The sequence below is a fragment of the Callithrix jacchus genome, chromosome 4, assembly GCF_049354715.1.
Source record: "Callithrix jacchus isolate 240 chromosome 4, calJac240_pri, whole genome shotgun sequence".
Classification (NCBI taxonomy): domain Eukaryota; kingdom Metazoa; phylum Chordata; class Mammalia; order Primates; family Cebidae; genus Callithrix; species Callithrix jacchus.
The window spans coordinates 151,611,135-151,634,288 of record NC_133505.1 but is presented as its reverse complement, the minus strand read 5'-3'; the positions used below and the strand labels follow the sequence as shown (position 1 = coordinate 151,634,288).

At 38.5% G+C, this 23,154-nt stretch overlaps 1 protein-coding gene across 15 annotated transcripts in view; it reads right to left on the bottom strand.

Annotated features, from left to right (window-relative positions):
* Nucleotides 1–9,574: 9,574 nt before the first annotated feature.
* UTRN (utrophin) overlaps nucleotides 9,575–23,154 on the bottom strand; it is a 578,097-nt gene continuing 564,517 nt past the window's right edge. For 11 of the 15 annotated variants that reach the window (XM_008995200.5, XM_078370245.1, XM_035296914.3 and 8 more), the window contains 3 exons: nucleotides 22,644–22,736; nucleotides 16,263–16,285; nucleotides 9,575–11,586 (listed from right to left, as the gene is read on the bottom strand). In XM_008995200.5, the coding sequence (XP_008993448.4) occupies nucleotides 11,578–11,586; nucleotides 16,263–16,285; nucleotides 22,644–22,736 (125 nt within the window). In that variant the 3' untranslated portion in view covers nucleotides 9,575–11,577. The remainder of the gene's footprint in view (nucleotides 11,587–16,262; nucleotides 16,286–22,643; nucleotides 22,737–23,154) is intronic. The other 4 variants (XM_008995199.5, XM_078370247.1, XM_078370248.1 and 1 more) reach the window with 1 other exon arrangement.

Genomic DNA, 23,154 nt, shown 5'->3' with positions numbered 1-23,154 from the left:
AAAATCTACCAGGTTGTAAAATTTACTGCCCTCATCAGAGCTTGTCCATCAGCTAAAGATAAATGAACTAAAATGCACACTGAGAGTAGACTTCCTTTTGAGTAGTTCACAATGTTGGAAGGCTTTCCAAACAAACAGGGGTTCTCGACTTTTGCAGAAATCTCAAACAAGAATGCTTAGTAAATTAAAGGAATTTTGAGTGTACTAATACTTTTTAAAAGCAGTAGCTATAAGGTAGGAACTTACACAAAAACAGTTCAGGCAGCCTTCACTAGGATCCTACCCTAAGAAACCAAATCTTTGGGTATGTTCAAAGAAGCTATTTCAGAATGCTAGGATTTGACTCCAGCATAAAGAAAATTCAGATACTGGGAAATATCTAGTTGCAAACTTCCCAGGGATGATTCAGGCACTCTAAGGATGGCCCTCAGTAGCAAAGGAAGTTTGCAAAATTTTACATGGAATTACCCACCCTAGCAAGGACACATTTGCCTCTACACTCAATCAACAACAGTGGTGAAACTTTAACAAAATAGTCAAGGGTCCTCTGATATATGGCTCATACGTCAACAGCACAATCCTAGTAAAAGCCATAAACACAGGACAAGGGCCAACCCTTAGAACCCTTCCAGATTGATTTCTTATCTATGCATTCTGTGATGACTTTTGAATATGTCCTGATCAATATTTGTTAATTTGTGGTTGGATTAAAGCCCTTCACCAGATACTTATAGCTCCAACAGTAGCCAAAAAAAAAAAAATTATTTTGTGTTCCCAAACATGGGAATTATTTAATCTATCATTTTAGTGATGGAAAACCCATTTTACTGGGGCTTAGCAAGAGCATTGAAAAGCTCTGCCACTAACTCAGGAATGTATGTGTCCATATGGCTTTAGGAATATGTCCATACGATTGCAAGCAGCCATGGCCAAAGAATGCTGCAGATTCATGCAAATATACTTAGTCTTATCACCAACAGGTGGAAGCTGTCTTTCTTCCTCTTAAGTTATCTTTACATGAAGTAAAACCTAGAGAATGGGTCCTCTAGAAGTAATATCATAGAAAGACAGCCCTGAAACCTTGATGCAAGGAATCCCTTGAGGTACTGTTAACAATTAGCAGGACAGTGAAAATCCAAAGGGTTTATTCTTGAAGCCATGTCTTTCAGAGAAGCACAAACCATCCTAGAAATGGAAGATGAAGTCTCCTGTGAAGACCTCAAGTTGACCTCTATAAACAGACTTTAGAAGGAAATAGCTGCCACCAAGACTTCTGAATTCACCCAGGATTCATGAAACAAGGCCACAGAATATTATGCTTTAAAATGAATTGTTTTGTTATTTTCCTAGCTATCTTGTTTCCTCTTTTGCTTATTTAAGTTTGCCTTGAACTATGTTATCTATAAAGCATCTATTTCTAATATTGTTTTTTTTCTTTTTTGCATTCTTAGTCACTCCTAAGTTCAATATCTAGCTAGAATTTCCTTGAGAATTGGCATACAACCAAATGTACAGTTTTACTTGTGCACGGTCCCTTTGGGAAATATTCTGCTTCCCTTCATATCATTGCTTTGTAATGAGTTAGTTGATTTCTTAGGTACCTGGATTCAATAATCAGATAACTTTTTAGATGCAAATATCACAACGGGACTGATCACCAGAAATCTAAAACCCTTATCACATTTGTATTAGTCAGAGTTCTCTAGAGTGACAGAACTAACAAGACAAATGTATATATGAAAGGAAGTTTGTTAGGAGAATTGACTCACATGATCACAAGGTGAAATCTCACAATAGGCCGTCTGCAAGCTGAGGAGCCAGGGAGCCAGTCCAAGTCCCAACACCTCAAAGGTAGAGAATCCAATAATGCAGCCTTTAGTCTGTGGCCACAGGCCTGAGGCAAATCACTGGTCTAAGTCCAATAGTCCAAAAGCTGAAGAACTTTGAGTCTGATGTTCAAGGGCAGGAAGCATCCAGCATGGGAGAAAGATGGAGGCCAGAAGACTTAGCCAGTCTATACTTTCCTTTCCTGCTTTCATGCTGGCAGCTGATTACATGGCGCCCACCTATAATGAGGGTGAGTCTGTCTCTCCTAGTCCACTGACTCAAATGTTAATCTTCTTTGGCCACACCCAGGAACAAGACTTTACATAATTCAATCCAATAAGTTGACATTCTAACAGTAGACATCTGGCCACAAGGCTGTGCATGCCCCTTTCTTTGCAGGTCAGCCACTCACATGATAAGAGTTTATGTCTGATTTCCCACAATTTCAGCTCTTTCTCTAGAGGAGATAAGACAACTCAGGCCAGTCTTAGCAGATTTGAGGCTCCGTATGTGCTTCTGGAACTGGGAGTTGGAATCCCTGAGTTCATCGTTTTCCTTCATCACTTCGGCTAGTGAACTTATAAGCAACAAACCAACTTCATTATGTTCATTGGTTCTCCACACACAGTCAAAACTATTCTGTAGAGAGTCACTAAACTCCTGGCCTCTCACCAGCAGTGAATTAGGAGTATTGAATATATTTATTTTGCATAACCCCCTAAACAGTTCATTCCAAGAACTATCAGTGTTCTCCACACTGTTGGAAGTAGAGTCCTTAGCATTTTTGGGTCTAATAATATTAAGCAGCCCCCTCCAGAAACCCCAAAACCAACTAAATTCATCCTTAAAATTCTGTTTCTCTAGAACCACTCCTGGTATCAATTTACTGTATTAACCTGTTCTCATGCTGCTAATAAAGACATCCCTGAGAATGGGTAATTTATAAAGGAAAGAGGTTTAACGGACTCACAGTTCCACATGGCTGGGGGAGGCCTCACAATCCTGGAAGAAGGCAAAGGGGAGGCAAAGTCACATCTTACATGGTGGTAGGCAAGAGAGCTTGTGCAGGGGAACTTCCATTTGTAAAACCATCAGATCTCACGAGACTTATTCGGTATCATGAGAACAATGTGGGGGAAATCGTCTTTATGAGTCAGTTATCTCCACCTGGCCCTGCCCTCGACATGTGGGGATTATTACAATTCAAGGCAAAATACAGTGTTGGGAAAACCATCTTTATGAGTCAATTATCTCCACCTGACCCTTCCCTTGACATGTGGGGATTATTACAATTCAAGGCGAGATAACAGTGTAGGGGAAACCGTCTTTATGAGTCAATTATCTCTACCTGGCCCTGCCCTTGACATGTGGGGACTATTACAATTCAAAGTGAGATTTGGGTGAGGACATAGAGCCAAGCCATATCAACATTATACCCAGAAAAGTTGGTTTCTACCCCCACCAAGACTATATTCTGGAAACTTTTATGAAAGCTAGTCTTTTTCACTGAACTTTCACAGAAATAGAACTTGGAAACAGAGGGTGTATATGTGGAGGCTGTCTTAATTTCCCAGCTCTTAAAAGGCATACTTTCCCTTTTCTTTATCTCTATCTAATGATATCAGTACTACAAATTTCATTGCCTGGGGCCATGCCACTTTTGACAACTTGTGTAAAAATTGTTCAAAATTGCTTGGCGAGGGTTCAATGTTGTTTCATAGGGATATTTTGGCAAAAAAAAGGAGAGATTATTGTATGGTCCCCCAGTGACAAGTAGAAGATTTTTGGCTACTGCCTAGATTAGGAGCTCCTTGTGTTGTTAAACAGATACCCACTTTGTGGATAATCTCTGACATCACTCAGAATATATTTTGCCCAATCAGTTTTTTTCCTGGACAGAGGTTGTTAGGTAACATTTCAAGAAGGATAAAAATTTTGACTTGATTTAGAGCCATAGCTATTCAAGGAGCACTCTGGATTACTTTCTTCTCAAGATTCATTTCATGCTTTATAAGAAGTCCAAAAAGTTGAGAGAATCATACATGGCTAGGATATTTCATATACTAGCAGGGGAGTTAGACAATATCACCGAGGCTATAGAAGCCCTGGCCTGAGAGGTTTATGAAATTGAGCACATGGTGGTTGAGAATAGAGCCGCCTTAATCAGCAGCTCTATTTCTCTTTTTTATAGGAGCTCCTTTTCTGGGTTGCAGCACTCGAATTTGTGATCCCCAGCGTTCTGCATATTCTGCAGCCATTGTCCCATGTAACGGCCCAACAAATGATCATCCAACAAAAAGCACAGGAAAACTTGACACAGTGGTTGAAAAGACCATCCTGGGAATATAATATGCAATCATGACACAGCAAATTGCAGTGACGGTGTGGCTTGATCCTGCCTTCAGATATTAATGATTTATCCTTTAGCTCAGGCTGAGGAAGCTGAGAACCAAAAGCATCTTACACCCATGCAGCTTTCTCTATGTTGTCATGACTTTATGAGTTCACAATCTTCACTAACATAGCTTCGATACTCCTCTGACTTCAAGACCATGAGTATATTACAACTTGATTATCTGTTCCAAAAATTTTCTAAAACTTCATTTATGTGAACATCAAACTGTTAAATTCTTCAATAGATTGCATCGAACAGCTGTTTTCCCCAAGATTCTTCAAAATCCTTACCTCAAAATCTTTGCCTTGCCATGTCTACCAATCTTCAACTGTTATAGCATTCTCCTTATGCAATCCTGATCAAGCCGTTTCCCCTCTGGGGTGGCCACAGAAACTGTCAGGGACTGTTCTCTCATGGCTTTTAAAAATAGTGCAGCTTTGGCCAGGTGAGGTGACTCACGCCTGTAATCCCAGCACTTTGGGAGGCCAAGGCAAGCAGATCACCTGAGGTCAGGAATTTAAGGTCTGTCTGGGCAACATGGCTAAACCCTGCTTCTTTAGTAGCTGAGCTACAAAATTAGCCAGGTGTGGTGGCAGGCACCTGTAATCCCAGCTGCTCTGGAAGTTAAGGCAAGAGAATTACTTGAATCCGGGAGTTGGAGGTTGCAGCAGTGAGCCGAGATTGCACCACTGCACTCCAGCCTGGGCTACAGGGTGGCACTCTGTCACACACACACACACACACACACACACACACACACGCATGCACAGCTTTGCACCATCATTAGCTTGTTTTGGTGGCATTTGTCTGGAACCAGCAGACATATATACCACAGATTCCTGGGCATGGTCTGCGGAGCTGCATATTCAGTTCTTTTGGGGAGAGTCTACCCAGACTCCAGATGATTCCGAGAAGGGTGCTGTGAGGACCATGATTTACTGCTGTAACACACAGCTGTGTTTAACCTTGCAAAACGAGTTAAGGTTAAAATAACTAAATAATTAGTCTCTGAGGCTAGGCCAAATGCAGTGACAAATACTCTGGTGTCCTTGTACATGTGGATTTGGTCCTAAGCTGTTCTGATTCAGGAACTCCACTTAATTTATCATTAAAACTAAGGAGAACCGATACTTGATAACTAATCTCAAGAATTAGTTCATATTCACAGGGCACATGTCCAGTAATTGCTATATAGGATTTCTTTTGTTGTCAATATTATGAGAAATAATTTAAGAATTAGTACAAGGTTTTTCAAAATACTAAAGCAATAGAGTTATAAAATATTTAAAATAGGTTGTGAAAATCTAGAGCATTGTTCTTTTTTTGTTTTTTAAAATTTATTTATATATATATTTTATTGCACTTTAGGTTCTGGGGTACATGTGAAGAACATGCAGGATTGCTGCATAAGTACATACATGGCAATGTGGTTTGCTGCCTCCATCCCCATCACCTATATCTGGCATTTCTCCCCATGTTATCTCTCCCCAACTCCCTACCCCCCCACTGCCCCTTTTCTAGTCCCCCCAACAGACCCCAGGTGTGATGCTCCCCTCCCTTAAAAAAAAATCTGAAGAGAAATGTGTGTAAGCTTTTATCTGCATGCAAAGAGCCAGATCTTCAAAATAAAAGAGGGGTTGGATAAATGGTGCTTATAGTTCTATTTATTACAAGGCAGTCACAGTCCAACTGGATAATATGTTATTATTATTAATTTTAGAGTTAGGGTCTTGCTTTGTCACCCAGGCTAGAATACCGTGGTGCAATCACAGCTCATTGTAACCTCAAACTACTGGAATCAGGCAATCCTCCCACCTCAGCCTCCTCAGTAGGTGGGACTATAGGCACATACCACCACGCCTGACTAATTATTATTATTTTTTTTTTGGTAGAGACAGGGGCTTCACTATGTTGCACAGGCTGGTCTGGAACTCCCAGCCACAAGTGGTCCTCCTGCCTCAGCCTCCCAAAGTGCTGAGATTACAGGGATGAGTCACCATGCTTGGCCTTGGATAATGCTTTAGTCAGTTACAGCAGAAGACAGGAAATTACTGTTTTTAATTAAGCCAAGAAACAAAACATTTAAAAATCAATATTTTAATATTTTTACAAAATGGCCACAGAAAATCCCATGGCAACCTAGGAACTCTTCTCATTTAATTATTATGATGATTACCTTTGTATGTGAACTTGACTGGGGTAAGGGATGCCCAGATAGTAAAATGTTATTTCTGGGGATGTCTGTGAGGATGTTTGTGTAAGAGATTAGCGTTTGAATTGTACACTGAGTGGAGAAGATTGCCCTAAGCAATATGAAAGCATCATCCAGTCCACTGAGGACTGGAATAGAACAAAACGGTTGGGGGAAGGGCCGATTAGGTCCTCCTGTGTGAGCCTGGAAGCCCATCTTCTCCTGCCTTTAGACATCAGCACTCCTGGTTCGCAGGCCTTTGGGCTGAGATTGGGACTTACACCATTGGTTCCCCTAGTTCTCAGGTTTTTGGATTTGAACTTTACTTCACCACCAGCTTTCCTGGGCTTCCAGCTTGCAGACAACAGATGGTGGGACTTCTCAGCTTCCACATTCATGTCAGCCAATATTTCATAATCAATCTCTTTCCACATATCTATCCTATTGGTTCTGTTTCTCTGGAGAACTCTAATGCAATTACAAATTCAAAATTTGTGATTTCTGGTCTGAGGACAGAGCTAAGCTAAAGGCAAATTGTCAGTTCATTTCTCCCAATTACCCACAAAATTCAAAACTACCAAAAAGAAGTGGTCTCTAAAAGAATATCTGAATTTAAGCATATGTGTCAACTACAAATATTCTAAAATATGCTACAATTTGAAGGCCTCCAAAATGAGAGATAAGAGCTAAGTTTGTAAGTTTATACAAAGTGAAAATAAGTTGCATGTTTCTAAACAAGTGCTTGGGAGGGGCACTGTATCACAAGTGCCCTCCTGATCTGGTCAAAGCGAAGAGCCTCTTACCTATTGTGTGTTCTTACAGCTAAAAATTTTAACAATTAAATCAGAACAAAGGTTCATCTGGGCAGTTTATTGTAGCATCTTCATTCCATTTCTTGCCTAGGTTTTTTTTCTTTTCTGTTTTTATTTTTCCTAATTTTACTATTAGTTCTGAGGTCTTCTCTTAGGACTTTAGGCACAGGCATGCCAAATTTTCCTTCTTGTTTTTTTCTTTTGAAATTGCTTGGTTAGCTTGGAGTGAAAGGACTGATCTTCTTGACCTTTGTTTTAAAAGGCTCTGTAAAGAGGCTACTGCCTTTTCCTTCCACTGAAGTAGTGGGCATGAAGCCTAAGGAAATGGATAGGTTACATTCTGGCTCCACATTCTCTGCTTTGCTTATCTTAAAGTTTGCATAGTGAAACCTAATGGCCACCAATTCTGCATGCCCTCTGCAGCTATACATATCCTTTGTCGTTGACTTTTGCAGTTTCTCTCAGTAAAGACATGGAATGTATTCCCCATACCAAGCCTTGTAATTTGCTTTGACCAACAGAATTTGGCCGATGTAAAGATGTGCCAGTTTTCAACAAAGGCCTTCTTCTACAAGCCCATACTTCTGCCACTGCATGAGAACATCCCTAGGTTAGCCTGCTAGTGGATCAAGGAACTCATCCAAGTGTCCACAGTCATCCCACTGGTCAACAGCCAGTCAGCCCCTAGACCTGAGTGCAACCCAGCCAAGATCGGCAGAGCCCTCAGGTGATCCAAAGATGGCTACAAATGTATGGGCAAGTCTAACTGAGATCAGAAGAGTCTTCCCAGAGTAGCCGAACCCCATATCTCATGAGCTAAATAAATGCTTATTATTAAGGTTTTATGGTTCCCATGCAGCCTGACTGTGGCAACAGATAACTGATACCACAGGCAGTGGATGCAATATAATGGTGATTAATTCCTGTTCTCTGTAGCAGCCTCATTCTGGTCACTTAACCTCACAAAAATACAAGCTGACATTATATGTCAGTGAAGCTTTTGGACCCTACTTATAGGTTTAAGTAGCAGTGTTAGTGGTGGTTTACTATATTATCATTAAATTCTCCACTAATGAATTTAGAAAAGCCTCTGAAAAAGCTGGCATACTGTTAACAGTGAATGTGGGTGTGAGAAAAGATACTCAAGAGAAAACTACAAAGATTATCTATCAATCATCTCTCTATCTGTGCTTTCACAGTATGTATAGTATACTGGGCCTTGATTATATAGCATATATCTATCTATATATCTATATCTCTATATATGCTATATAAGCTGAAGGCACAGTATATGTATTAGTCTATTTTGTGTTGCTATATCAGAATACAACAGACTGGGTAATTTACAAAGAAAAGAAATTTCTCAGAGTTCTGGAGGCTAGGAAGTCCAATATCAAGGTGCCAGCATCTGGTAAGGCCTGTCTTGCTGTGTCATCACATGGTGGAATGTGACAGAGCAGAGAGCATACCTGAGAAAGTGAAAGAATCCAATGTGCTTTTGTAACAAACCCACTGGAGATAGCAAATACACTTCTGTGATAATGACAGGAATCCATTCACAACCTCTGCCCTGATGATCTAATCCCTTCTTCAAGGTCCCACCCCTCAACATTATGGAATTGGGGATTAAATTTTCAACACACAAACTGTGGGTGACACAGTCAAACCACAGCAGTATGAAAGCAAAACCTTTTCATTTGTTCTCACTTCTATTTTCAGCTACATGGTCAGCAAGTTGCTGGGAATCAAGTGTTTTCTCAGGAATGCTTAATGTCAGCATCACTTAGTGGTAGACAGGATGTTTAAAATGTTTGTTCATCAGAATGTGTCAGTTTTCCTTATTTTAACAAATTATATTTTAAATGATTCTTCTATTTCATAGATAGCTTTTAACGTTAGAATCAAGCAACATGATTCTCAACATTGTTTCCCACTGAATGGCTTCAGAAATTGACTAAATAGAGTGGCTAAAATCCAGCCCATGGATAAAAAGCACAGTATTTGAGGCGTGAAACTAAAAGTAGATTTGAAAAGAACTCAATGTCAATAGTATCTAGTTATTAAAACACTCAATAGGTTTTATGTACACATTTTTACATCCAATATTACTTTTCTCTGTCAATAAGCCTTTTATCTGTAAAATAGAGAATCATATAATTATATGTATGTGTAAGAGATGGGGAAGAGAGAGAGCATGAGAGCAACAGGAGACAGTATTAGTGTGTATGAGAGAAATTGCAGAAAAATACATAGATGTATCAGGATACAGGCTCTCTCTCTTATTTTCATAAATGTGCATTCAAAGCTCAGATTCTACCAGTGAACCAGCTGAAGAACATCAAAGTCACCTTGTGTTGAAATTACTTTTATTCAGGATGAAAAATACAATATGTAACCAGATTAGATGATAGTCTGTGATTAGTTCTTTACCACATATTTCAAAAGAAATACGTACTTACTTCCCATTGTTGTTACTGCAATATATTTCTTTTTATTTATTGTTACTTAGAAGGTTACAATGTAGTGTTTTATGTAGCTTTTCCTTAATAGCAGATAGAAGACACTTTGCTTACAAACACAGGCAGTAAAAAAATTAACACATGACTTTTTAAAGTAAGAACAAGGAAGACACCAAATCTACAACTTGGAGCTCAGAGTTCAGGGAGTTGTTTTTTTAAGTAGGTGCTTTCTTGGGTATAACATGGCCTGATAAAAGCTCTAGACTTTGCAGACTGCAGCAGCATAAAGCAATTTCCAATGTAATGAAGGAAGATGGATCTGAGGTAGAAAGGTGGTCATGGCTTTCCTTTTATATAAAACAATTTTCTTCTTTTCAAAATATCTCTGCTGCAAATAGACACCCTTGCCCCCCAACCCACCCAACCTATTCTAAAATAATAGCAATTTCTAACTTTAATCCTCCTTCTGGCCAGATCCCAGCTAAAGAGAACCCAAAGTTAAAAAATGTCTTTATGTTTTAAAAGCACATATGTTTGAATCAAAACACATTATTTTCACTTGTTTTTTGGTTCCTCTATATTTGGTAATTAAGTAACAAGTTTAAACTGAAATAAAATGTTAAATCAGAAGTTGAACCAAAATACTTAATTGAATGCACTCAAAGATATAGGCGGAGGTACCATCATCTAAGCATTAATTTCATTCTTCTGTAGAAGCAGTGACATAGACTTTTGATAAATATTCTTTCCAAATATATTGATTAAGTGAATGGTATAAGAACATCTGCTCTTTTACCCAAAAGGTAAAATAAGCCATGCACTAAATGTGTGTCTGCTTTCAGTAAGAAAACAGGAGTTTCAAGAACTATTAAGGACTTGAAAATATAAAACAACAATAAAATTCTCTTTGAAGGGAACTAAAGACAGTGATGCATTCTGGTATCACAATAGGTAAAGGTCTGCTGTGCATGTAATGATGAAAATCAAAACATGGGAACAAAGAAAGGTTGTACCAAGTTTTCTTTCTGTGTCAAAATGAAAACATGCTTAAATGGGCAACCTTTGGTAAAATAATCTTTGAGATTATTATAATGTAGTCTTTTTTATCAAATAGATTAAGACATAAAATAAATAAGTCCTACTTATACATAAAAAAAGAGAATAAAACACAGGAAAAAATACCCCAGTAGAAATGCCATTTAGGCCCATAGGATTTTTATTATGGTTATCCAAGTGGTCACAAAAAGAAGTAAGTGGGCAATGAAAAATAAATTTAAACAGCATACACAGGGCTATAGCTTAAACCATATGTGGAAATATATATTTGATTGAAATTTGTGAATTTATTAATATGGCCAAATCATGGAAACAAATATATGGGATATATTTGGTTATATGGCTGATTAAGTATAAATAACCAAAACAGTGTGGTAAAAGAGTCAAAGATATAATGAAGTTATTGTGCAAGGTTAATATGAACAGCAGAAGGAATGTAAAAATGTGAAGTGGTCTTCTAATTCTTATGTAAGTTTTGTCATGGTTATTAAAAAGACGGCATCATATTAGAAAGCCCCCACCCACTTTCCCAATGCTGTATACATTATACAAATCTGTGACAAACGTATTGCCATTTCCAAATACCTCTCTGTTCATTAATTTACAGTTGCATAGAAAGGGAAGAAGAAAACAATAATATATGGTTATTATAAAAACAAAATATCCATTTCTCTTTGGACAGTCAGTGTTTTACTCTTTCAGTAGAACACACAGTCACCACTCAACACTGTGGGTCAAGAAGTCATGAAGCTTCTGATCAAATGGAATTTGGAATTGGCGTTTGCTGAAAAGGACAACACTGTACGTCAGGAAATATTGGTTGGCCAGATGAATACTTCACATTGCCTGTGGGAAGGGAAAATAGCACTGTCAAACATTTGCATAAAACATTACAGGTAGCAGAGATCTGTCAGTTCTTCAAGGAAATAAAAGTGTTTCTTTCAGAAGGGGTCTTAACTCCCATGTGACTGTTAAATACAGTAGGAGATTCTTCTTCAAAGGTTTAGCTTGCTGAAGTTTCCTTCTCCTTTGTTCCCTGCTTTCAAGCCTAGACTTCCTTATTCTCTGTGTACCCCTGGCTCTGGTAAACAACCTTCCCACCAGTCCTTATCTATAGAGGCCACATTCTGCTACCCACTCTGTGAATTACCCCTGCCATTGCAATGGCTACTCCCGCTGAAACTGATCTTCTGCCCTTCCTACTGGGGTAACTGCCTTCCTTTCCTTTTCAAGATAGCCAACTGGGTTCAGCTTAGCAGTGTGGTCTAACCCTAGCCAATAGGGGAACAACACATTAGGGGCTACCTGCATCAGGGATAAGACCCCTTCCTCTTCCCTGTTCAGGTGTACTCTCGCCATTGCGCCATCCATGAGACACATCCTTCTATAAAAGTAAATTGCCTTGCTGAGAAAATTCTTTATCTGAGTTCTAGTTCTTCTTTTTGGCACTGAGGAACAAGCATGCATTTCTAACATGACTTTTGCTTCCTGCAAAGAGGTCCCTCCGTCTCATGCTGAAGTAACCTAGTCTGCTTTCCATCACTGCAGCTGATTTAGAGGGAAGCCTGGAAGTCTTTTGTCTTACCAGGCTGGAAGCTAAGTTAAAATTGAGAGGACTTCACTTCTTTCTGCTGGAGATATCAATGGTGAGTGAATGAGACTGGTGAAAATGTCCCATGTCTTCCTGGGGGACTGTGGGGGTCATCTGTAGAAGAGGTGCCCTAACATGCCAACCCATCTTGGTCCCAAGCTGGAGTCCAGGGAAGAGGAAGAGAAGGCAGAAATAATAATCCAAAGATGTGCAGTGGTGCCAGTTAGAGTTAAATGTCCCAGGCCAGAGATAATATAAATCCAGGCCACACTCATGGAAGTGGTATTAACCTTTAGAAGGGAGGGTCAAACATTTGATCTTCTAAAAGGATTTTTAAATTAGAAGAAAATGTTCAAATCTCTGTAAAATGAAATCAACCAAATTGAACCATGCCTCATAAATCATGAAAGGCCTTTCTGGACTCTCAGGAAAGATACTCCATCTATCTTTACACCTGATTTTATGGGAGACTTTATCATAAAGTCCTGTTCCCCAGAAGCAGGTTTCTAATGAAGCTGCTAGAAAAGCTGCCCATGGAGCCCCTTGTCTTCCCAGGTATGCTGAAAGCAGAAAACTCATTTGACTCTGGCCTAGAGCCTATTCTCCATGACTATTCAAATTTGGATTCTTCAGATACTTGCTTCTCTGTTTTGAACATCTGATTGCCATGTTAGAGGGAGCAAAAATTCAGCAAAGATGGGTTCCAGGCATTGTACTGAGGTGAGGCTCTCTTGGGAAGCAGGTGTGAAAGATATCTCAGCCAGGCAGCCTCATTCAATTCTAATATGAGGTAAGTGCCAACCACAGTAAATTCCAAGTAGTTTGAGGACAGAGAAGGGGAGATATTAACTCTATATGAGATAGAAACATTTTGTTTCATATTAATACTGATAACTGAAACTCTGGTGCTGAAACATGTTGAATATAAAGCCAAGAGGATGTCTGAATTATGTCTATGTACTCCATTACCCTTGAGAATTAGATATGTCTGTTAATTAGACACACAATACTTCTCATTTTAGGTGTCAGAATTCTAAAAATTTCAGATCATGCTATGTAAATATTAACTCAACCCTCCAGCTGAAACTATATACTTTCATGAATTTCCATTTGACCCAAGACAGAAAAAACGAAGAAAAGAGAAGAGAAGGAAAATGCTGACAAGGAAAGCAAAGAACAAAAAACAAATGGAGAGGGAAGGAAGAAAATGGGAAAGAGGCCCCCTGTATTGAATTGGATGTTTGCTCCATCCATTAAATTGTTGTATAACCAGGAAACATTTAGCTCTTTGTAAACTCAATTTCTAAAACCTAAAAATGGAGTAGAAGGAGAAGGCCTCTGAAGATCATTTCCTGCTTTAAATTCTGAGCACTTGTATTTTAATAAGTATCTGAGGATTTTAAAAGATTCTCTCTTTTTTCCTTGCCTTTGTCACTCACAGCCTCATTTTACCTGAGGACCATCAGGACTACCCTCATCATACCCTTTATCCTTTATTTGAATTGGCCATCATAAAAAGCTCCAGACTCCTGGTCACCCTTCCACTACCTGTATTTACACTGGTCATACAAAGATCTGCATACCCCTTTTTGTGTCACCATGCCCTGCCCTTCCTGGCTCTTGAAACCTGTCCTATTAGTTCATGTGGTCCATGATACGCAAAACCCATGTTCCCAGACCCTTCTCTGAATGTTGCCTGCAACATTCTACTTGCTCAAATCAGTATTTGCATCCACCTGAAGACACAGCTTCCCTTATAACCGTCTCACATAATACTTGCCCTGCCCACCCTTCCCAAATCCCTCACATGCTGCATGAGTCTTTTTCTGGTCCTCATTGAGGCCTTTGGGGTATCTTTTTTCTCCTCTCCCTGAAAATACTCTGCTTTGAATCTCATGTCATTGGACTTTAACAATCCAAAATGCAGTAGTCTACTGATTATGTGGGTCATGTTCCTTGATTTCTTGAAGTAAAAAAATGGCTCAGTGTCATCCACTCTAAAGCTACTTTAAAATGTTAGTGATTTCAACACCCATGGAGATGATTCTTCCAACACTCTGGCTTCTTGGTTCTTTGAACTCTTTTCTTTCAAAGGTCCTATCCTCTACCTTTCTTAGCCATTCACACAAATGTCCAAATATGGACCACTACTAATACTTGCAACCTCTCTGATTTCAATATCATTCAACACAACTTCTGACAACCACCTCGACCTTCACAGCTTGCTTCCCCTACAACTGCAAATTTATCCATCCTTTGATAATAGGATCAGTTGATCCTCCCATCTTTATTTCTGTCTCCTACACTGGACATTTCCTCATTCCTCTCGCTACTGATCTTAAGCATCTAGTTCAGTTATGATAATCACATCTTTGCCTCTTCCCTTGCATCACTATACTCATTTTGTCAAACCCCAGCTTTAACTTTTTAAATGCAATACTCGACCCACTCTGGTGCCTGTGCTCCTGAACTTGAATATGACTAGAGGGCAATTTACAACCCTGCAGAATGGCCTCATGTGAAATTCATGCTGCTTGTAGTCACACTCTATTTCCCAGGCCATCTGCTCTTCTGTTCTCCAAGAAGCTGTCACACATCCTCCAGTCTCTCCTCACACCTCTGACACCTCCTCCCCAACCTCACTGCCTGCTAAAGGCCCAGCTTCCAATTCACTCAGACAACAGAAGCAAGCAGAAGGGAACACCCACAGCTCTTACCACACCCTGTCTACTTCACATACTCCTGTCTTTTAGTTAAGATCCCAGCCTTTCTTGCCAATAAGACAATCATTCAGAGGTTTCATTGTTTCAAAAAGATTAGTAAACAAGTTCATGAAAGAAAATGTTCTCCAAAGGTACCTTGGTTTTGTGGCACATTATTACTAAAAGGATGTGATAAGAAAATCGGAATCCATTCCAAATCTCAGGATCCCTAACTCACTATGTAAATTAAGTGTGGGAGCTGAGTCACACAAAACCACCTTCCTAAACAGATAGTTGCAAAGGAAGAAGGCCAGTGACCTCCCTCACAAATTGCTCACATGGGAATTCCTATGGGCCCCAGATCTTTACCCTACAACAGAGTTCTGTTGAATTTCACCCTGACAATGTGAATTAACAGCTTATGTTTACAGAGCAAAGACAGGCCTAGAAGTCATCTCTCTGCCCACCGCAAGGAAAATGCATATTTGACTGCTTCTTCTACTCTAGACATATTTTATCTTATATAAAATGTGGATTTACTGAGCGTGAGATGAATGTATAATTGACTGTTTCTCTACCAGCTCCTGCCTGCTCTTTCTTTTTTAAATATTGAAGTCCCCAAAATCCTTTCTGGAAAATACACACACACACACACACACACACACACACACACGCTACAAATCCTACTGTAACTTGTGTCTCTTTCTCCCGGGTGTGTCCTCAACCTTGGCAAAGTAAACCTCTAAGTTGATTGAGCCCTGTCTCAGACACTTTTTGGTTTCTAGAAAATACTGAAGGGCATAAGGCTATAGCTGCCAACAGTTCTCAACAAAATTTTAAGCAAAAAATTGAAATATTTTCCACCTCAAAGTAACAAAACCATCTCTGTGGTGCCATTTTTTTTAGGTCAATGTTTTGTGATGGCCACCTTAAGTAGACATTTGAGAGAGCAGTGGTGGCCAAATCTATCTAGAGTGACTTTATGTAGCACACAGGATGTCATTAAGTTGTTAGAACATAAAGGATAAACACATGGTATTTTTGGTGTCTAGTGGCTCCCAAGCCCACCCCCAGACAGATTAACTGTACAGAATCAGCTAACATTTACATGTCAAGTAAGTTTACTTATTTACGTGGAAAATTAAGTAGGAGTAAAATCAGTGCTGGATCATCTACTTACTCTAGGTTGGCATCAGTAACATGGAGCCAGTCAACCCATTAACTCTTACCTGTGACCTGCTGGGGACATTTGCTGAAAGAGAAAACAAAAGAAATCAGTTAAAGGCAGTACTGTCACTCTGTTGGTTCCAACTTTCAGGCAGGCAAATATGTGGAAAGTATCGCTCTACATGGGGTAATAACAGCCCAGCTGTTAAGTGAATGCTAATAGGAAAATAAGAATCACATTTTGAGGGTTTTTTCCTGGCTAAATGCTTCAGTGAGAGCTAGTTTTCCTGGTTAGTTTCTCATATCCCATGTGATTTAAAGATTAGTGCATATGCTAAAGCATTCAGTGAGTACTTAGTCTTGCAAAAAAATCTCATTTCCTATTTAAATCATAATGTATTTAGCTTATGTATCAGAACAGAGCACATTCTACTTACTTTGCTGAGTACTAATTCTCATCAAGGAACCACTGGAGACATGTCTTTGGTTTCTGCCTCCCTTGACCCACCCTTGACACACCCTGGACTTTAAGGCCCAGCCCAGGAAAATGGTGGCCAAGCACTTGTATCAAGGAAAGTGCTGGCCTAATCCTCAGCAGCCTTCTGGACAGGTGGGATAATAAAGTCCCTTAGATGGGCGCAGTTAGGAACACTGGAGAAGTTAGAATATGGTGTCTAATTTGCTTTTGCACACAGCTCAATTCCTTTTGGGTTCCAGAGCGCATGACAGTGAAGACGATTTGGCAGGCTCTGCAAGGGCAGCCACGACCATCTCTTCTCTAAGGCATCTGCTTTTCATCCCCTCTTTTGCTACCCAATCATCTCATTCTTAATGCTGGGGGAAATGGAGGAGATCTGTCCCCAGTAATGTCAACATCTGCTCTTGCCCAAATAAGAGTTGTCCCTAATCATCTAGCATGCTGCACTCCTCTTATCTCTAACGGTTCGATGCTGAGGCGGGGAAAAGACATCAGTGACCATATGCTGTGTGGCAAAAAAGGAGCAGGAGTGAAGAGTGCCCTTTCTACGATGTCAGGAGGGAAAGTGTGAGCCCCAGTATTTGGGGGAGAAATCGGGCTCAAAGGAGCCTAGTTCTGCCAGATTTGTAAGTTACATCCAGGAGAAAAGAATGAACCTAGCCAGGTGAGGTGGCTCATGCCTGTATTCCAGCACTTTGGGAGGCTGAGGTCAAGAGACCATCCTTGCCAACATGGCAAAATCCTGTCTCTACTAAAAATACAAAAATTAGTTGGTTGTGGTGGTGTGCGCCTGTAGTCCCAGCAATGAGGGAGGGTGAAGCAGGAGAATCACTTGAACCTAAGAGGCAGAGGTTGCCCTGAGCCGAGAAGGTGACACTGCATAATGACAGAGCAAGACTCTGTTTCAAAAAAAAAGGGTGGGCCTCCATAGTGTCCAAGGGATAGCTGAATTGAATTATTATTAAGTATACCATAGTTTTACAGACTCTTTTTAAAAGAGAAAGTTATGCTTCTCTTGTAAGTAACATAGTAACAAATAGCCAAACCCTGGACAGAAGTCTAATTCATTTTGCTCCAAACCAATGCTTTTAAACTTACAGACTTTTGTCAAATAAAAGGCTATGGGTATTTGCCTGAACAAATCACACAAACATATTTTATTTTAAAAAGGAAATCATTGCAATGCAGTGGGTTTTGGGTTTTTGATGAATGCCATTCAAGCTTAATAAACATAGGCAATTCATAGTGAAAACATGCCTGTGGGTCAAAAATAATTTTGAAAGCATTTGTTGGTCTAACAGCAAAACTTAGTTGGCTTACTGCCAGTATTCCATACATTTGAAGGACATAAATGAAAATAGGACAAAAAAGTTTATAACAAAAAATAAAAATGGTTACTGCAGTCAGTGGGAATTTTAATATGTACATTTGTTAATTGGCAGTATAGTTAAACTCCCTTCCTTAACTCCTTGCCAGGTAGTGATGGAAATGCCTGCTTCTCTCTGCCCTAAGAGTCAACATAAATAATTTTAAAAAGACTTTAAAAGGCTATAATTCAAGGATGCTATCAGGACCAACTGGGTTATTAATTCAGACAAAGGAGTTCTAAAGTGTTATGTGCAACAATACGCAGACAGAGTTAAAAAACTGTAATGTTGAAGTGGGCAATTTGCAGAATTAGGATTTATGAATACAGAGTTTCATTTTAATTCCAAGATTGCCAAGAGTGGAAATTCATTTGGGGCCATGCTAATTTTTAATCCACAAAGGATCAAAAGTCAAGATTAACATGCAGATCAATTCATTGCATGCTGGCAACAAGCAGTTTTAAAGTTCTCATTAGTTACAGGGGCTCAAGGGACTGGCTTGGCATTGGGAGGGTGCCAATCCGATTTGTTTAGATAAATTCTCCAAAGGTGGTTGGTAAGCTTTGGGAATCACAAAGGCTTATTAAAATATTTGCTGGCTGAGCAACTTCAAAGGGACAAAAGAACAAATGAATCCTATAGAAGTTCTTGAGTACTATCTGGGAATGCCTCAAGGAAACCGTCCCAGCAAGAAAATGTAATCATTCGCTCAAGTCAGAAACATATTGGGACAAGGTGTGATGGCTCACACTTGTAATCCCAGCACTTTGGGAGGCCGAGGTGGGTGAATCACTTGAGGCCAGGAGTTTGAGACCAGCCTGGCTAACATGGTGAAACGCCATTTCTACTAAAAATATAAAAATTAGCTGGGTGTGGTGGCATGTGTCTGTAGTCCCAGCTACTTGGGGGGCTGAGGTATGAGAACTGCTTGAGCCTGAGAGGTGGAGGTTACAGAGACCTGAGATGGTGTCACTGAACTACAGCCTGGGCAACAGAGTGAGACTCTGTCTCAAACAAAAAAAAAAAAAAAAAGAGAGAAAGAGAGAACGAAACATGCATTAGACACCAAGTCTACCTTCCATGGTGATTTCTACTGTGTACCAGTTTTTAAAATGTTTAATAATTATAGGTGGAATATGAAAATACATATCAATTTTACAAATAAGTCGATTCAGCTTTTATTTTTATGAAAAGTTGTCCCTATCTTGTATAAGTTTTTAATGCCAGAGGAAAAAAAAATGTGAATAGCAGAACTTTCAGAAGCCAAAAATAATAACATGGATATTTCAAAGGATTCTAAAATATACTCTGCATCATTTCATATATGGATGTGCTTGAATTCTTGAAAAGAAGACATGACTAGTAATGCTCATTCAGAAAACTGTAAATATTATAAATATTTGTGAATGTGCAAAGTTAAGACTACGAGAACATAAAGCCAGCTGCTCCAAACCAACACTTTGAAGCCAACAGCTTTTTATCAAATAGAAGGCTATGGGTATTGTATATACAAACATATTTGAAAGGAAATCATTGCATTCCAGCAGGTTTTGAGTTTTTGACAAATGTGATTCAAGTGTTATAAACATTAAGGGATCTCAGGGCTCCATAAGCCACTCTCTGAACACAGAATGACACAGGTGAAGAGGGGACCGATGCAGGGGAGAGGATGAACCGCTGTGATGTGGGCCCCACTGAAAGTACTGTGTATACTCCACTCAGAAACCAGTATCAATGGATAGCTAACAAGATTCCCAACCAATAGGAATTTTATATTTGCCTTTAAAGAGAGGCCATATAAAAGACAGATAGATACATTTACCTCTTGCAATTCATTTTTCTCTAAATTATAATTATTTATTTTTAACAATGTTCTGTTTTAAAACCACATGAGTCAATCTTTGGTAAAATCTAGATGTCAGAATTTACTTTGAGAAAGATTTAAGAGTGAATTCTTTAGAAAATGGAACTTGTAAAAATCACACTTTTACAGTAGAATTTTTAATATGGAAATTATATATTTTATATTTATTACAAGGTATATATTGAAACACATTTCCCATCCTGTCACTCTCAACTTTTAAATTGAAAATGTTCACCATAATATTAAATAAAAACTTCTAAACACACTTTGATGTACAGGATTTGCTTTTAACTAATGATTAAAGTATTTAGGTATAAGCTAAAGTAACCATTTCCTTTAAGAACAATTCTGGCTCATAAAGACTACGATGAGGTTTTATTTAGTCACTAAGTAACATATAACTGAAAATCAAAACCTCTAAATAAAAATTCAACCTTGAATTACAATTTATAAAAAAGATTTAATCAGTGTATCTATTATGGTGGTTACACAGCCTAGAAAATAAGCAACAGTTTGGTAGCATGTGAGCATTCACTGACCCTCTTAAGCTTCTGTGAGACTCTACAGAGCCAAAAGTGTGTCTATATGTGTGCACACGTGTGCGCACATGCACGCATGTATTTTGGGGGGTAGGGAGGTGGGTGTGGATATTGACACACTGTAAATGTGATTCGGCAAACTTTGAGAAGCATTATAGTAGAACTACAAATAAAAACCTGGGCAACCACACACTGGCAAAATACAAATAGATACATTCATGCGCTGATAGAAACCATAATATAATATTTAGGTGAATATTCCTGAAAATTCAGAAAGAAATATATTTTGTTTTGTTGTTGTTTTGAGACAGAGTCTCACTCTAACATCCAGGCTGGAGTGCAGTGGCGTGATCTCAGTTCACTGCAACCTCAGCCTCTCAGGTTCAAGTGATTCTCATACCTCAGCCTCCCAGTTCAAGTGATTCTCATGCCTCAGCCTCCTGAGCAGGTGAGATTACAGGCTTGCACCATCACGCCTGGCTAATTGTTTTGGCATTTTCAGTAGAGATGGGGTTTCACCATGTTAATCAGGCTGGTCTAGAACTCCTGACCTCAAGTGATCCACCTGCCTTGACCTCCCAAAGTGCTGGGATTACAGACATAAGCCACAGCACCCAGTCCAGAAATATATTTTAAATAGCTATTTTCACATTCTGCTAATGATGACATTTAAAAAATTACAAAGCCTTATAAAAAGATGAATAATTTTGTAATGAAGTCAACATATCTTATTTATCTACCTCTTTTTCCTCATTTTGAATGGCATTTTCTAATATGACAGAAAAGGGTAAAATAAGAGGCTATGCTTTACATGAATTCTTATTTTAGTGACTGCCCTGGATTTACAATCAGCTTGAGAGTAAATCACTCGGAAATTACAAATAATGTCTTCGTACACGTTCAAAGATGATCTAAAATATAATTGTAGCACTAAGTAATTTATACATATATATATTTGTATGTGTGTGTATGTACATATTTAGCAGTATCACTAAGTAATACATATACTTTGTGTGTGTACATATATTTAAATATATAAAAATTTATATCCATATAAACTTATATGTGTATATATTTATATAAATGTTACATATTTATATAAGCATATATACTTGTATGTATGTATATATTTATATAAACATATATACTTGTAAGTATGTATATATTTAAAGTAATTTATAAATATATACTTGTATGTGTGTATATATATTTAAATATATAAATTTATATTCATATAAACTTATATGTGTATACATTTATATAAATTTATATAAATGTTATATATTTATATAAACATATATACTTATATGTATGTGTATATTTATATAAACATATATACTTATATGTATATATATTTATATAAAAGTAATTTATATATGTATACTTGTATGTGTGTGTATATATATGTTTATATATACTTGTATGCATGTGTGTATGTATATATGTTTATACACATATACATACAAGTAAACTGTCTATGCTAGAAACACCAGAAGTGAGAGCTCAGCCAAAATTGCAAGGTGGCAAGATGCTGAAAACAAAACACTTAGAAAAACTGAGTAAGAATCACTATATAATTTCCCCCAGGATTTGGTTATTTTTTGGTTCGTGGTTGTTCAGATGGAAATTTCACAGGGTCCTAATCTGTGATGCCTTAAACTGTCTGGCCTTTCTACAATGACTATTTTATTCCACAAGAAAAGAAACCAGCAGGAATAAAGTGAGAAAATCTGAAAATAATCCCTTTCTGCACTAGAGTCTCACGACATTGGAGAACAACATTTGAAGAAGAGAGGAAATTACACTAGAAAGGCGATTTTCATGTCGTTTGGCGTATCACTGAGAGCTCTTCTTTGAACTAAGATGTGTTCCTTACAATAGCTTGCTTAGAGGAGGATAATTTCTTCTTAATACCAGACTTGTTCTTTTATTTGCCTTCATTTTAACACCTCTTGGGCATATTGAGACATCTCGAAGAGCAGAATTGCGTTGCAGCTGTACCCCTGTGACTTCATAGTATCTAGGTTGAGCTTCATTTTCTTTATCAACATATATAATGTTTGCCTTATTTTCAGATAATATTCTGTCCTGTTTCTAATAAGGTTTTTGTTATCTTAAGGAAGAAGACCAAGGGCCGCATGCAGAAAAAGTGAAGGAACACGTGCAGCTGTGGTGCTGTGATCTTTCATACTCACGGCAGCAAGATGGAAATGTGCTGTGGATCTGCTCCATGACCTCCGTGAGATCGGTGCTGGTATCCTGCGGTGGGGCCAGCAGGTCCTCTCCTGCTGTGACAGCAAATGTAGAGAACAACAAAGCTTCTCAAATTAATGTCTAGCCTTCCAGGAAAACCCCAGTTCAGGAGAAGGTACTCCTACCAGCCTCTAAATATTAATGTGGAAAGAGTACCCACTGCAAAGGATCAATTTTACAGGAATAAACCCAAAAGATTTTTGTTTGAGTGTTGGTAATATAATTTTACTAAAATGTACTAGATGTTTGTTCGTGTAAAAAGAATCCACACACCATAGAACTGAAAAACAGGAGACAGACAAGTAATATAGTCTTATTTCAATATTTGAATTAGAAATCTACTATTTTGCATCACAGTTATTTTTTCATACAAAAAAAATTTCACCAATTTCCTTTTTCCATCCTCCTTTCATTTTGGAGACTTCAGCTTAGCCCAGCTTATCCTGCCACAAA